Here is a 12737-nt window from a genome sequence, read left to right on the forward strand (position 1 = left end):
ACAGTTTCCCCACCCTACCCCATCCTTCCGTCGGGAGAAGACATTGGCCCGGCAGGAGGGATTCCCACATCAACAATGTCTGTGTTGATGGGGGAATTGAGTGAAACCCGTGGTTACAGAGAATACATTTGCTCCATGTATGACCGGCCTAAGGCAGGCAATACATGGGTCGAATTCCAAACTAATTTTCTTTAGAAAATCAGAAATTTCTTGCACTTTGTGATTCGATGGTGCCACCATTGATTTCGAAATTCGACCAACAAAGCCTTCAATTTCACCTTATGTTGCTACAGAAAATAATTTTCATGGTCAGGTATTTTCTTTTCTTTTCTTTCCAGGAATTTTATTTTCTTGTGCTCGTGTGCATTTCTTTTTTATTATTATTTTCCTCACACAATTCTCCCATCATCGATTTAGAAAATCGTTAGTTTTTCAAAAAATTCCCAACGTGCCCAATTACTGAAATTCGATGACTACACGAAAATCGGCCATTGCTGCAGCCCATTCGAACAAAAATTCTCATAAGATTTTGGAAAGAAAATTATTTTGAAATTCGTCCCATGTATGGCTGGCCTATGTTAAGTAACCTCTTCATTTTCAAAATGAGACAAGCACGCAAAAAAAAAAAACGGATGATCATTTGTCTGATATTCTGATTGCGTGTATAAGGCTTTAGAGCTGAACTGCAGGCAGACAATGAAAAATCACCAAATTCAATCTAATCTAAAAGAAAAAAAAAGAAACAATAAAAGATTAAACTGAGTTTAAACAAAGCTAGTGTAATGCCTGGTACACTGCCTTTGTTCAACCCAGAGCATTTTGCGAGGAGCTTGCTGTACTAACAATGAGATGTTAATACAGGGACCTCACCGCTGTGCTATTGTATACTGACAACACACTGCAAGCACTACATAGATATAGAAGATAGAATGCCAATCGTCTGCTGTTTTTCCAGGATACCCATTGGAAAGAAGCTAGATGTTAGGCCGGCTTCTGTGGGACAGGCTGCTGCACACATGGACCAAATGTTGTACTCACCCACCCACTAGATCCAGAGTTGTCCTGCTGAGATTCGCTTCTTCTCTGCATCCCCCTTGGTCCTGCGCCTCCATCTTCTTCTGTGACATTATTGGTAAGCTATTGGCTCTTCCAAGTTAAGCTGACGGTTTCACTGATAATGAGACGCCTAGCCCCGCCCCCTCCTCCTTTCCCAGTGGCTCTCATAAACTGTGTACTAACAATCAGATTATTGTATGATCGATTCGAGAGCAGTATTTTTCTTCCGATTTTCTGATCGTGCATACTAGGCTTAACACTGGTCAACATTTCTTTCTGAGATATGAGCCATACATATTCCAGGAAGCAATGCGGGCAAAGTGCATGTTATTCACCTAGATGAATTATGTGCACGAGGGGGGCGGGCCAGGCCTTTTTTTTAAAAAAGGACAAAAAAAAAAGCCTAAATTCTGCAGTGGAGGAGAGGAGGGGTGGATGGGAGGCAACATGCCCTGGAGGAACAAGTTTGACTTTAAAGCGTAACTCAACTTTTGTTGAGAAAAAAAAATTCCCCTCTGGGGGATCTCTGTACATTGCAGGGATTTTAACAAACTTTGTTGCAGATTCCTTCCTTTTGTTATTCTGAAGAAATCATTGTTTGTTCCTCTATGCCTCTGTGCGGAGTGGGTCTAATGGGAGTGGTTTTATAATTATCTATCAGCTGTGGCAGCTGCAGGGCTCTAATGAGGAAAGCTGCTGGGACTGCATCCCCTTAGACGTGTCCCTATTGGGAGTATCTCACTAAAAATGACATTTTTGTTGTAGGGGATGCCAGAAATCTGACTTGTATCTAAGGCAGACTTCTGGGAAAATTGGTGAGCCAATCACACAAGCAGGAAATGATGTTTCTGGGGTGTGGTCAGTACACATTCTGTGTACAGAACACCTCCAGGTAGCCATAATTTATTGCATTTTCAGAAAATGACAACAGCTGCAGATTGAAAAGGAAAGGTCATTTTTAATAACATTCAAATACAATATGATTTGTGTTGCAATTGTACACACTATATTTTTTTTTCTTTATTTGCTGATTTTTTTCCTCACGAAAGCGGAGTTATCCTTTAAGTACCTACATTGCCTTTATATTAGCAACTTAAAGTGGAGTTCTAGCCGTTTCTGTGTTTATTAAAAAGTCAGCAGCTACAAAAAGTGTAGCTGCTGACTTTTCATAAACACACACTCACCTGTCCCACGATCCAGCGATGCAGCCCCCTGAACCCTCGGCTCTCCCCAGCGCCGGCATCACTAGTGCGGGCCCCCGGCTGTGACAGCTTGCAGCTCCACAGCCAGGTGCGCACTGCGCTTCCTCAGTGGCTGGGCAATCTTCTGGGACATGTTCCAGAATATTGCATTGAGGGAGGGGGAGAGAAGAACTTCCGCTCGAGCTGCCTAGATGGCCCGAGCGTAAGTGGGAGCGAGTACCTGTCGAAACAAGGTACCCCCCCCCAAAGAAAATGACATGCCAAATGTGGCATGTCAGTGGGTCAGGGGTCCTTAAAGTGGAAGTTCCACTTTTGGGTGGAACTCCACTTTAACCTGGGGAGAGCCATCTCTGTGAGACATCCAGGTTCTAAGGCTCCGTTCACATGTAGGCGTTTTGGGGCGTTTTTGGGGAGTTTTTCTGCTCTAGGATCAGCTCTCAAAACGCCCAACAAGACAAATCCTATTAATTTCAATGGCCCCTGTTCACATCTGAGCGTTTTGACGCCTGAAGCAAAACGCCCAACGCTCAAAAAAGTACATGAGCTTCTTTTTGGGCAGATTACAGGCGTTTTCCATTGGTTTCTATTCAATCTAAAAACGCCTGCACAAAAATTGCGGTAATATCGCGGTAAAAATTGCGGTAAAAATCGCGGTAAAAACTGCGGTAAAAACCGCGCGAAAACGCTACGCTCAGGTGTGAATGTAGCCTAAGTGTAATCTAAAAGTGGAAGCTTGCTGACAAGAGAAAACAGTGTGGTGGCCTGAACAATATGCCAAAAATGTCTTTAGTGTGGTGAAAGCTAGCTGAGAAAGATTAGTGACCAAACTGTACTGTTTATCTACAGTGAAAAGAGTAAGGTCACCTCTCTGGCTATGTTGCCTGGCAGCAGTGAATCACAAGGCTGGCTGAACAGACTTAAAGTGTTACTAAACCCAGGACCCTGCATTCACAGAACATGGAAATGCAATTATTTTAGTAAACATAAATTGCTAAATACCTTTTCTCATCAGCAGTCTTGTGACTTCTAGCAGTTCCTGATAAAGCTTGTAGGAGGAGTTTTTATACTGCACTGAGCTGTCCTATTAGGATGCAGGACCCCTGAACCTCTGTCTGGACAGTGCTGATTGGCCCTGTGCTGATCACATGCACTCTCCCAAGAAAAAAAACTCTCAAGCAATACACACCAAACTGAGCATGTGCAGACTGACTCCAAAGGCTCTGTACTATCAGAAGATGTTCTGGAGTCAGTGGAAGAAGAGGAGGATCTGTGAATACAAGATCGAGCAGCCTTTTTACATAATGCAGAGAATTAACCCCTCCAGTTCCACATGGAATATAACAAGCATGCTTTACTGCATATTCAGAGTGATTTTACTATTGTGGGTTTAGTAACACTTTAACCACGCTAGCGGTAAACCCGAGCGTGACTCGGGGTAGGAATTTCCTGCTATTATCGGTATCCCCGAGTCACGCTCGGGGTGAATGGGTAGAGCTATGCAGACAGCGCAGCGGAGTGTCTTACCTTATCCTGGCGATCCATCGATGAGCTCTCATTGCTGTGACTGCCAGCCGAGATCTCCGCCGCTCGTCTGTCGGTAGGAGGACTTCCTAGTTCCGTTCCCTGCAGCAGCAATGCTGCATGGGAGCGGAACTAGGGAGGGAAATTTAAAAAAAAAAAAAAACGTTGCACAAAACACAAACACATTTTATATTATATATATATATATATATATATATATGCATATATATATATATATATATATATATATATATATATATATATATATATATATATATATATATATATATATGCATATATATATGCATATATATATATATATATATATATAGATAGATATATGTATATATACATATATGTATATATGTGTGTATATATATATATATATATATATATATATATATGTATATATATATATATACACACATATATATATATATATATAATATATAACGCATGAATTATAATCTAATCAATAATATGATTTTATTATATATATTATATAATAAAATTATATTATTGATTCTATTATAATTCATGCGTTTGTGTTTCAAATTTATCACATCTGGGATGTCTACTAGAGTCTTGTTTTGGTCAGGTTTAAGTCAGTAATTACTAAGAATTGTATGCCTATAATACATAACGCCAAATTTCCATGAAAAAGATTGTACCGCTTTTGGTACAGAATTCCTGACAGAATCATACCGCCAGGGAGGTTAACAATCTTTTAACAGGTAAAGTAGTGTGTGTGTGCGTGTGTATATATGTGGTTCAACTATGGATTTAGCTATTTGCCTGTAGTTCAGCTTTAGAGTACTAGGGTTCTTTTTGTTTTCCATTTGACATGCAAATTTAGTAGACATAGCACCCTTAATGTATACGTAAGGCAACATTTAAAAAATGTGATACATTTCTAAAGGCTCTTCAAGTGCAAAAATTACTTGTCGTCTGCCAGAAAAGCATTTTTATGGACTGGTGTCAGCCCTGCTAAGTTGTCTTTTGCTACTTGAACCCGCCCACCCTCCTATCTCCACGATATAGGGACTAATCATTCTGCAGTCCCACGAAAAGAACTAGGAGGGCTAATTAGACTCCTTGAGATAACATGTGAACTGTACACAGGATGCAGGAAAGCTCTGAATTTCTGACATGATCAACAGGTATTGTTTTCCACTTACTGTATTTGACAGATATAACAAAATACTTTCAATGGTAAATTTAAAATATCACAAAGGGAGCAAATAAGAGAAGTTCATTGTTAAAGCAGAGTTCAAGCCGTTTTTTTGTTTATTAAAAGTCAGCAGCTACAAAACATGTAGCTGCTGACTTCTAATAAACACACACTCACGATCCAGAGATGCTGCCGCCGAAGCCTCGCTCCTCTCCCTCTCCTCTGGGTGTCGCCGGCATTACTAGTGTGGCCACCCAGCTGTGACAGCTTGCGGCTTCACAGCCAGGTGCGCACGGCACATGCGCGAGTCCTGAATGGCCGGGCAATCTTCTGGGAGCTCGGACGTGTCCCAGAAGATTGCAGGAAGGAAGGGGGAGAGGAGAACTTCCGCTAGGGCTGCCTTTCAAAACAAGGTACCTGGCCCCCCCCCCCCCCCCAAAAAAAAACTGACATGCCAAATGTGGCATGTCAGGGGGTCAAGGAGTACTTAAAGTGGAAGTTCCACTTTTGGGTGGAACTCCGCTTTAAAGGTTTTTTTACACTTTAAATAAACTCCATATAAAACGTGTGTGCACAAGACACCAGCAGAAAACAAACATGAAGTGTAAAATTATCACACAATCTGGATCATACACAGATATATGCCCATGTAGGTGCATAAAGTGACATTTTTTTTTTACAACTTTGGGATTCATTTACTAAAGCTAAATAGACTGTGCACTCTGCAATGGTATTTGCTCCAGAGTTTAGTAAGTGAGGGGGTGCTTCACTTTGCAAAGGATACCCAATCACATGCAAAGAAAATTAAAAAACAAAAACAGCATTTTTGCTTGCACATGATTGGATGATGGAAGTCAGCAGGGTTTCCACTCAATTGTTTAAAGAGGTTGTAAACCCATTACATTTTTTTTTTTCAACCTAAAAGAGAAACACATAATAAGCTAGTATGCACCGCATACTAGCTCATTATGAAATACTTACCTTAGAACGAACCCCCGCCGTGCCGCCCGCTTACCTGTATGACGGGTGACATGTTCAGTCGCCCGTCTTCCAGGATCGCGGCATCCGGCCATCTGATTGGCCGGAGCCGCGGTGACGTCACTCCCACGCACGCGCGCGGGAGCCGACAGTCACGGCACGGGGCTCTGAAGGAACGGCACCAGCGGCTGCATGTAACGTCACTGGCTGCATGTAAGCTAAATATCTCCTAAACGGTACATGTTTAGGAGATATTTACAGTACCTATAGGTAAGCCTTATCATAGGCTTACCTATAGGTAAAAGTGTCAGAGGAGGGTTTACTTCCTCTTTAAGCTCTGCCACCAATGCACTTGCAAAGTGTACAGTCTATTTGCCTTTAGTAAATCAACCCCTAAGTGTCACATATATAGTAGTTATATAGTTGTATAAATAGTAGTTGAAAATAACTTCTAATGCTTTAAATACACAAAGCTATATTTAGGTTTTAGATTGTTCCTTTATCCACATAAAACCATTGGCATAGGAGGAGACATTTATTAGTGTACGTCTATTAAAACACAAGTGAATTAGGGACAGTCAAACTAAAACCATTTACTCATATTTTCCTGTGCAAAAGTGGAAAAATGCTAAAACTGTTTAAAAAAATCTCCACTGTTTATTCCAGTAAGACTAAAATAGGCAAACCATTGATAAGAAAATAGAGAAAATGCAAATAAAAATCTCAGGTGACAGCCTGACTGTTATAAAAAAAAAGATTATATATGTCATTTATTTTTATAAGGTGCAACTGATTGGAAATATTTGCAGCACTGTAAGGGCAAAAAGATACTGTTATCTTGATGAGGATAGCTAGTTGAACAGAATAAGGGGGAATTAAATTAATTAAACTATAAATACAGTATTTTTGTAGTATGCTGAAATTATCAAATAATATTAAAGCTAAACAAATACTATTCAGATAAAAAGGGAATCTGTCCTAAAAACATCTTTTAATATGTAGGTAAAATAATATGTTATTGCCCTGCTGGTCTGTGTCTAATTTAATATGACATTGCAATACAAAACTTACTGTTAAGCTATGTTCACACGGGTGCTGGATACAGGAGAGTTTATTGTACAGCGCTCATCTTGCATTTTGTGCTTTGTCCTATCCGGGCCGGGACATCAACAGAGGAAAGTCCTGAATATCAGCTCCACCATTTGGGCCACTGCATGGCACAACATGCCCAGTAATTGTGCTGCTGTGTACCAAACCAGTCCGCTCAATACATTCTATTAGACCTAGTGTTTGGTGGCGGTTTGTTGAGGTAAAGAGCCTAAGAACATGCTGAAGCATGGAAGCACACTGTATTAACTAGTTGTTTAAAAGTAAGGATTTTATAAAAATATAAAAAATTATATTAAAACCAGTATTCAAATTTGTACTAGGGCCCTGTTTGTTAAATAACTAATTTGTTTTTTTCTCTGTCTGAATTAAATTTTCCAATAAACATGATTAAAAGTAAAAATTAGAAGAAAACACTAGGGGACTATTTTTCAATGTTTTTACCCAAGACTCACACCAATTTCCTCAAGGTTCCTAAATTTTTAACCTACGTTTTGGTTCAAAAAATCTGTGAATACTTAATAAAAACATTGATAAATAGACCCAAAAAATGTGCGAATACTTAATAAAAACATTGATAAATAGACCCAATTAGAAAAATGTTTAAATCCTCAGTGAAGGTTGTATGAATCTAGTGAGAAAACATTGATAAATAGGTTCCTATAGTTTCTCTAGCTTCGTACATTACTTAAAACTTCTAAAATAGACAAATGAAGACATGACAAATTTAGACAAATTTCCAAAAATGTTTAAACCTGGTACGAACATTTGTGATTGTGAATATTTTAAAACATTTACATGGAAAATTTGCTCATCTACAAAGTATAAAATACAAGTTTACATTTTACTAAGATTTCTGTAACTTTCTGATAAGCATAAAGTTCATCACAATCATAATTATGCCTTGCTTAGCAATATTTTGTGTCCTCAAAAATGTCCAATCCAGTGGGTGAAGCAATCTGACTGAGCCCCACTACCACTTCCACCATCCATAGATGGAAAAATAGAAAATACATCTCTTTTGGGACTTTTAGGTTGCCGCATGACCAAAATGTATAACATTTACAATTTGTAATAATGTAAACAATCTTTCTAAAAAATCTACATAAATGGTTAAAAGAATAAAATCCTACACTGTCCAAAAAAAGCTATATCATAGATATAAGCAAAGACCTAAGATGATATCAGCTTGTACATATATCCATTTATCCATTCAGGGGAGCCTGATGTAGTCATCCCAACAAGTTTCACCTTTAATCTGGCTTTGTCAGGAGTTTTTCTACTATTAATGTAGGCTGTATCAAACATAACATATAATGAAGGACACATTACAAAAACTTGTTGAAAGGCATCTCACCACCAACAAATTCCTTTGCACATTTCTGTATACAATCCAGAGATGACTACATTAGGCTACCTTCAATGGATATATGTGATATACTGTATGTACAAGTTCATATCATCTTAGATTTATGCTTATGTTTATGATACAACCAACCTGTTTTGAACAATGTAGGATTTTATTCTTTTAACCATTTTTGTAGATTTTTTACAAGATTGTACATTTTATACATTTGATCATGTGGTTGTCTGGCACTCTAAAAGTCCCAAAAGTGATATATTTTCAATTTTTTACAATATTTAGGGAGGTTGGTGCCCCTGGTTTCCCCTCTGTCTGTCACTATGAGGTTGATTTACTAAAACTGGAAAGTGCAAAATCTGGTGCAGCTGTGCATGGCGGCCAATCAGCTTCTAACTTCAGCTTGTTCAATTAAACTTTGACCAAAAAAACATGGAAGCTGATTGGTTTTTATGCAGAGCTGCACCAGATTTTGCACACTCCAATTTTATTAACTCATCTCCTATATTCATGGAAGGAAACTGGCCAGGAATTTAATTGAAAACCCAGTTTCCAACCACTTGTCAGTCATGATGATATAGATATTGGACTAACCAATATTTAACCTAAACCCCCTTCCTTAACACAGACAGTGACCTAATGTAACCCCTAAAATAAGTCTTAACACTAAACTAACTCTTTGTTTTGTAATCTCATCTCATCCTACGCTGGGAGCAGCCACGCAGCTTTTACATGGTGTTGAACATTCCACTATGTTCACCAATACATTTTGCTTGATGCTATGTGGGGATTATGGGAAACAAAGTAGCTTTCTGTCCGTGTCAACCTTCCATAGATAACACAGCTTGAACTTGACCCCATGGCTTCAAGTAAAATCTCAGAATTTCCAGTAGGGTGTAATAGATATTTCAAAAGTCTGAACAGACTTGGCAATATAATTAAGCAATTGATACTATTTGCAGACTTTTTTATTTTACTCTCCTGCTTTCTGTTTTTGAATTTGCCACAAAAAATGAGTTACCCTTTAAGATGACCAAGCTTAAAAGACAGCATCTGTACTTTATAAACTGTTACCTCCTAAATCACAATATACTAAAAAGTATTGGACAGATATTTGGGCAAGCTGTGTCTCCTACCTGAAATAATTGCTGGCAGCTGCCAGTACAACACGATGACAGGGAAACAAGTTGGTTCCAACACACAGAACCACATCGGTCAGGGACTTCTCCAGCCTGAGGTTTTCCAGTCCATTCTGAAGAGCTAATGTAAATTCAGTATCATCAAATTTTCGGATGTCTCCAGTAGATTTTTCAATAAGCTCGCCCAGTTCTTTGGGACATTCGCTGTTGAGGGAAATGATGAAGTTGCCTGAATTGTTTTCCATAGATTCTCCCATTGTTGTGACGCTGTGTGTGGTACGTCTGGGTCTTTTCTTTAAATGCAGTTAGGTCACACTTAGCAAGTAAAACGGATTTCCTGCCTATGGCTCTAAAGTTATCTACAACTGTCACACTCAAAACAGGAAACTTTAAACTAACTGAGTTGACAACCAACATACACCAGTCTCATTGGATAACAGAATGTTCAGCATTGCAAAACACATCATGAATACAAAATATATAGACCACAGCCACAGGTGGCTCTCCTTAAATAAATTGGAGAATATTAAAAAATTGTATTTTTACCCAGTTAATTCATTATATTTATGCAGTCTTACTAATGTTATGTGTCCTGTTGGTCTGCCAATATCTACAAGTGGCTAACAATAGTACCCTGCAACTCAAACCAAAATATGCAAGCTCTTTGGCTGCTATAGGCAGGCAGAATTGTCACTGAGAATGCCAGATATGGAGATATCTGCCTGTCTTCTATGACAAGGAAGCTAAGCTGACAGGTACATGTAGTGCTCATGCAGTAAACCTATTATTATTATTATACAGGATTTATATAACGCCAACAGTTTGTGTAGCTCTTTACAAAATGGAGGGAGACAGTACAGCAACAATACAATTCAATACAAGGGGAATCAGGGGGCCCTGCTTGTTAGGGCTCAAAGACACAGTTAATCTTCACCATAAAAAACTACCTATGCCAATAAGGGACATTTGTAGATAAAAAAAAACACCGTTTTTTTTTGGGGGGGGGGGGGGGGTTTACCAAAGTTGAATAATGCCCTTGCTATAGGTGTAAGCCATTAATGTACCTCATGAAGCCTGACTGAAAAACTTCTAGGATGTTGCTAAGAGAAGCCTAATGTTACTGCTCAACTCCGCCATCACAGGAACAAGCTCTTTCTCCAATTTAAACTCTCTCATATGCACTTTCTCTCCCCTGATGCAGTAGCTCTGAGCTCGGCATTTGAGAACTCACTCCTCTAATGGGGAAAGTGAGCAGTAACACTAGGCTTCTCTTAGCAACATGCAGTGCTGTATTTTGGCCTAGGCCAACAAGGCCCAGGCCTAGAGCGGCACTTTGCACGGGCAGCAAAAAAGCCACCCCCTCCACCTGAGACTCTATTGGCCACTGGTTGCTGGAATCAATCGCCTCTCCCACCCCCTCTCTCTCTCTCACTCACCCCCCCTCTCTCTCACACTCTCACCCCTCCTCTCTCTCTCCCTCCCTCTCTCTCCCCCCTCTCTCTTTCTCTATTATCCCCCTCTCTCTTTCACCCCCCCATCTCTCTCTCTCTCATCCCCCTCTATCACCCCCCTTCTCTCTCTCTCTCTCTCACCCCCCCTCTCTCATACCCCTCTCTCATCCCCCCCTCTCTCTCACCCCCTTCTCTCTCTCTCATCCCTCCTCTCTATCATCCCCCCCACTTTCTCATGTCCCCCCTCTCTCTCTCACCCCCCTCTCTCATCCCTCCTCTCTCTCATCACCCCACTCTCTCATCCCTCCTCTCTCTCACCCCCCCACTCTCTCATCCCCCTCTCTCCCCCTCTCTCTCTCTAATCCCCCCTCTCTCTCTCTCACCTCCCTCTCTCTTTCTCTCTCTCATCCCCCCTCTCTCTCCCTCCCTCACCCACCCCCTCTCTCTCTCATCCCCCCTCTCTCTCCCTCCCTCACCCATCCCCCCTCTCTCTCCCCCTCACCCACCCCCCTCTCTCTCTCTCCCACCCCCTCTCACCCCCCCTCTCATGAGATCCCAGGGGTTCATGCTGGGACTTGTAGTCCTTCAATTTTGGAGGGAGTTACATCCGTTAAAAAAGGAGTGGGGAAAATTTACATAGGAGGGGGCGCCCAATTTTAGTCTTGCCTAGGGTAGGACAAAACCAAAATACACCACTGGCAACATGCTTAGCAACATCTTAGAGGTATTCTAGTCAGGCCTCATGAGGTGCTTAAATTGCCTACACCCATAGAAAGGGCAATATTTAACTTAGGTCAAAGCTGCAGTTTTTTTTATCTTTATATCTTTATTTGTTTTTGTTTTTGTTTTTTTGGCAGGTACATAAGTAACAACGCATCATAAAAATGGTATCACATAAAAGTAAATTTCTCATGACATGAACATACATAGAAGTTGATACTTGAGAGATACAGAGCTCATGTTACAAGATTTTAATCTGGGGTTAGTGGCAAAAAAAAAAAAAAAAAAAAGACAGGGCCCATAAAAAAAAAAAAAAAAAAAAGTGTCCCTTTACAGCGTAATTCAAATTGAACGGAGGGAGAATGTTCTACAAACAAAAAAAAGGCAAAACATAAGGCTGTATGTGGTAGGAATGTCTATTAATAGAACACAAAGGAGGTTCCATATTTCCTGGGATTCTGCAAAATACGTTAATTGACAACCAGAATGGCCTACAACAGTGAGAGTATACATAATGGGTTCAGGTAGAAGGATTCTATTGAAAAGTAAAATACTCCATGGTCTAGGTAAGGGTGATGCACCTAAAGTCTTGCAACCAGGGATCCCAATGTTGGAAGAAGGTGATTTGTTTCAAATGTGCTTTGGCAAATGAGTATTCATAATTATACAGTAGAACGTGGGTGTTGAGTGTCTGGACATCAGAGGAGATAGAAGGTATTTGTACGTTTCGCCACATTCTTATAATTGCAAGTCTAGCCGCAATGAAAATACGAGTTATAAATGTTTTAAAATGAGTCAGCCAAATTTCTATACCCACTCCTAGCAAGGCTAATTTAGGGTCTGAAGAATAGGAAATATGGGTAATAGAGTATAGGAAATTAAAGACATCAAACCAAAAGGTAACCAGGTTTGGGCACTACCACCAGATATGTATTAAAGTCCTCTTGTGACCACATTGCCTCCAGCATAGTGGAGAATGGTTTGGAGAGATTGCTGCCAATTTATTGGGGGAATAGTTGCACAGTTTGTTTT

General features: G+C 40.0%; 1 protein-coding gene across 1 annotated transcript in view; it reads right to left on the reverse strand.

Annotated features, from left to right (window-relative positions):
• KLHL6 (kelch like family member 6) overlaps positions 1 to 9867 on the reverse strand; it is a 105385-nt gene extending 95518 nt beyond the window's left edge. The window contains exon 1 of the mRNA XM_082252204.1: positions 9532 to 9867. Within this exon, the coding sequence (XP_082108330.1) occupies positions 9532 to 9791 (260 nt within the window). The 5' untranslated portion in view covers positions 9792 to 9867. The remainder of the gene's footprint in view (positions 1 to 9531) is intronic.
• Between the last annotated feature and the right edge of the window lie 2870 nt (positions 9868 to 12737).

Source organism: Pelophylax lessonae (assembly GCF_965119305.1).
Source record: "Pelophylax lessonae genome assembly, chromosome: 3".
Classification (NCBI taxonomy): domain Eukaryota; kingdom Metazoa; phylum Chordata; class Amphibia; order Anura; family Ranidae; genus Pelophylax; species Pelophylax lessonae.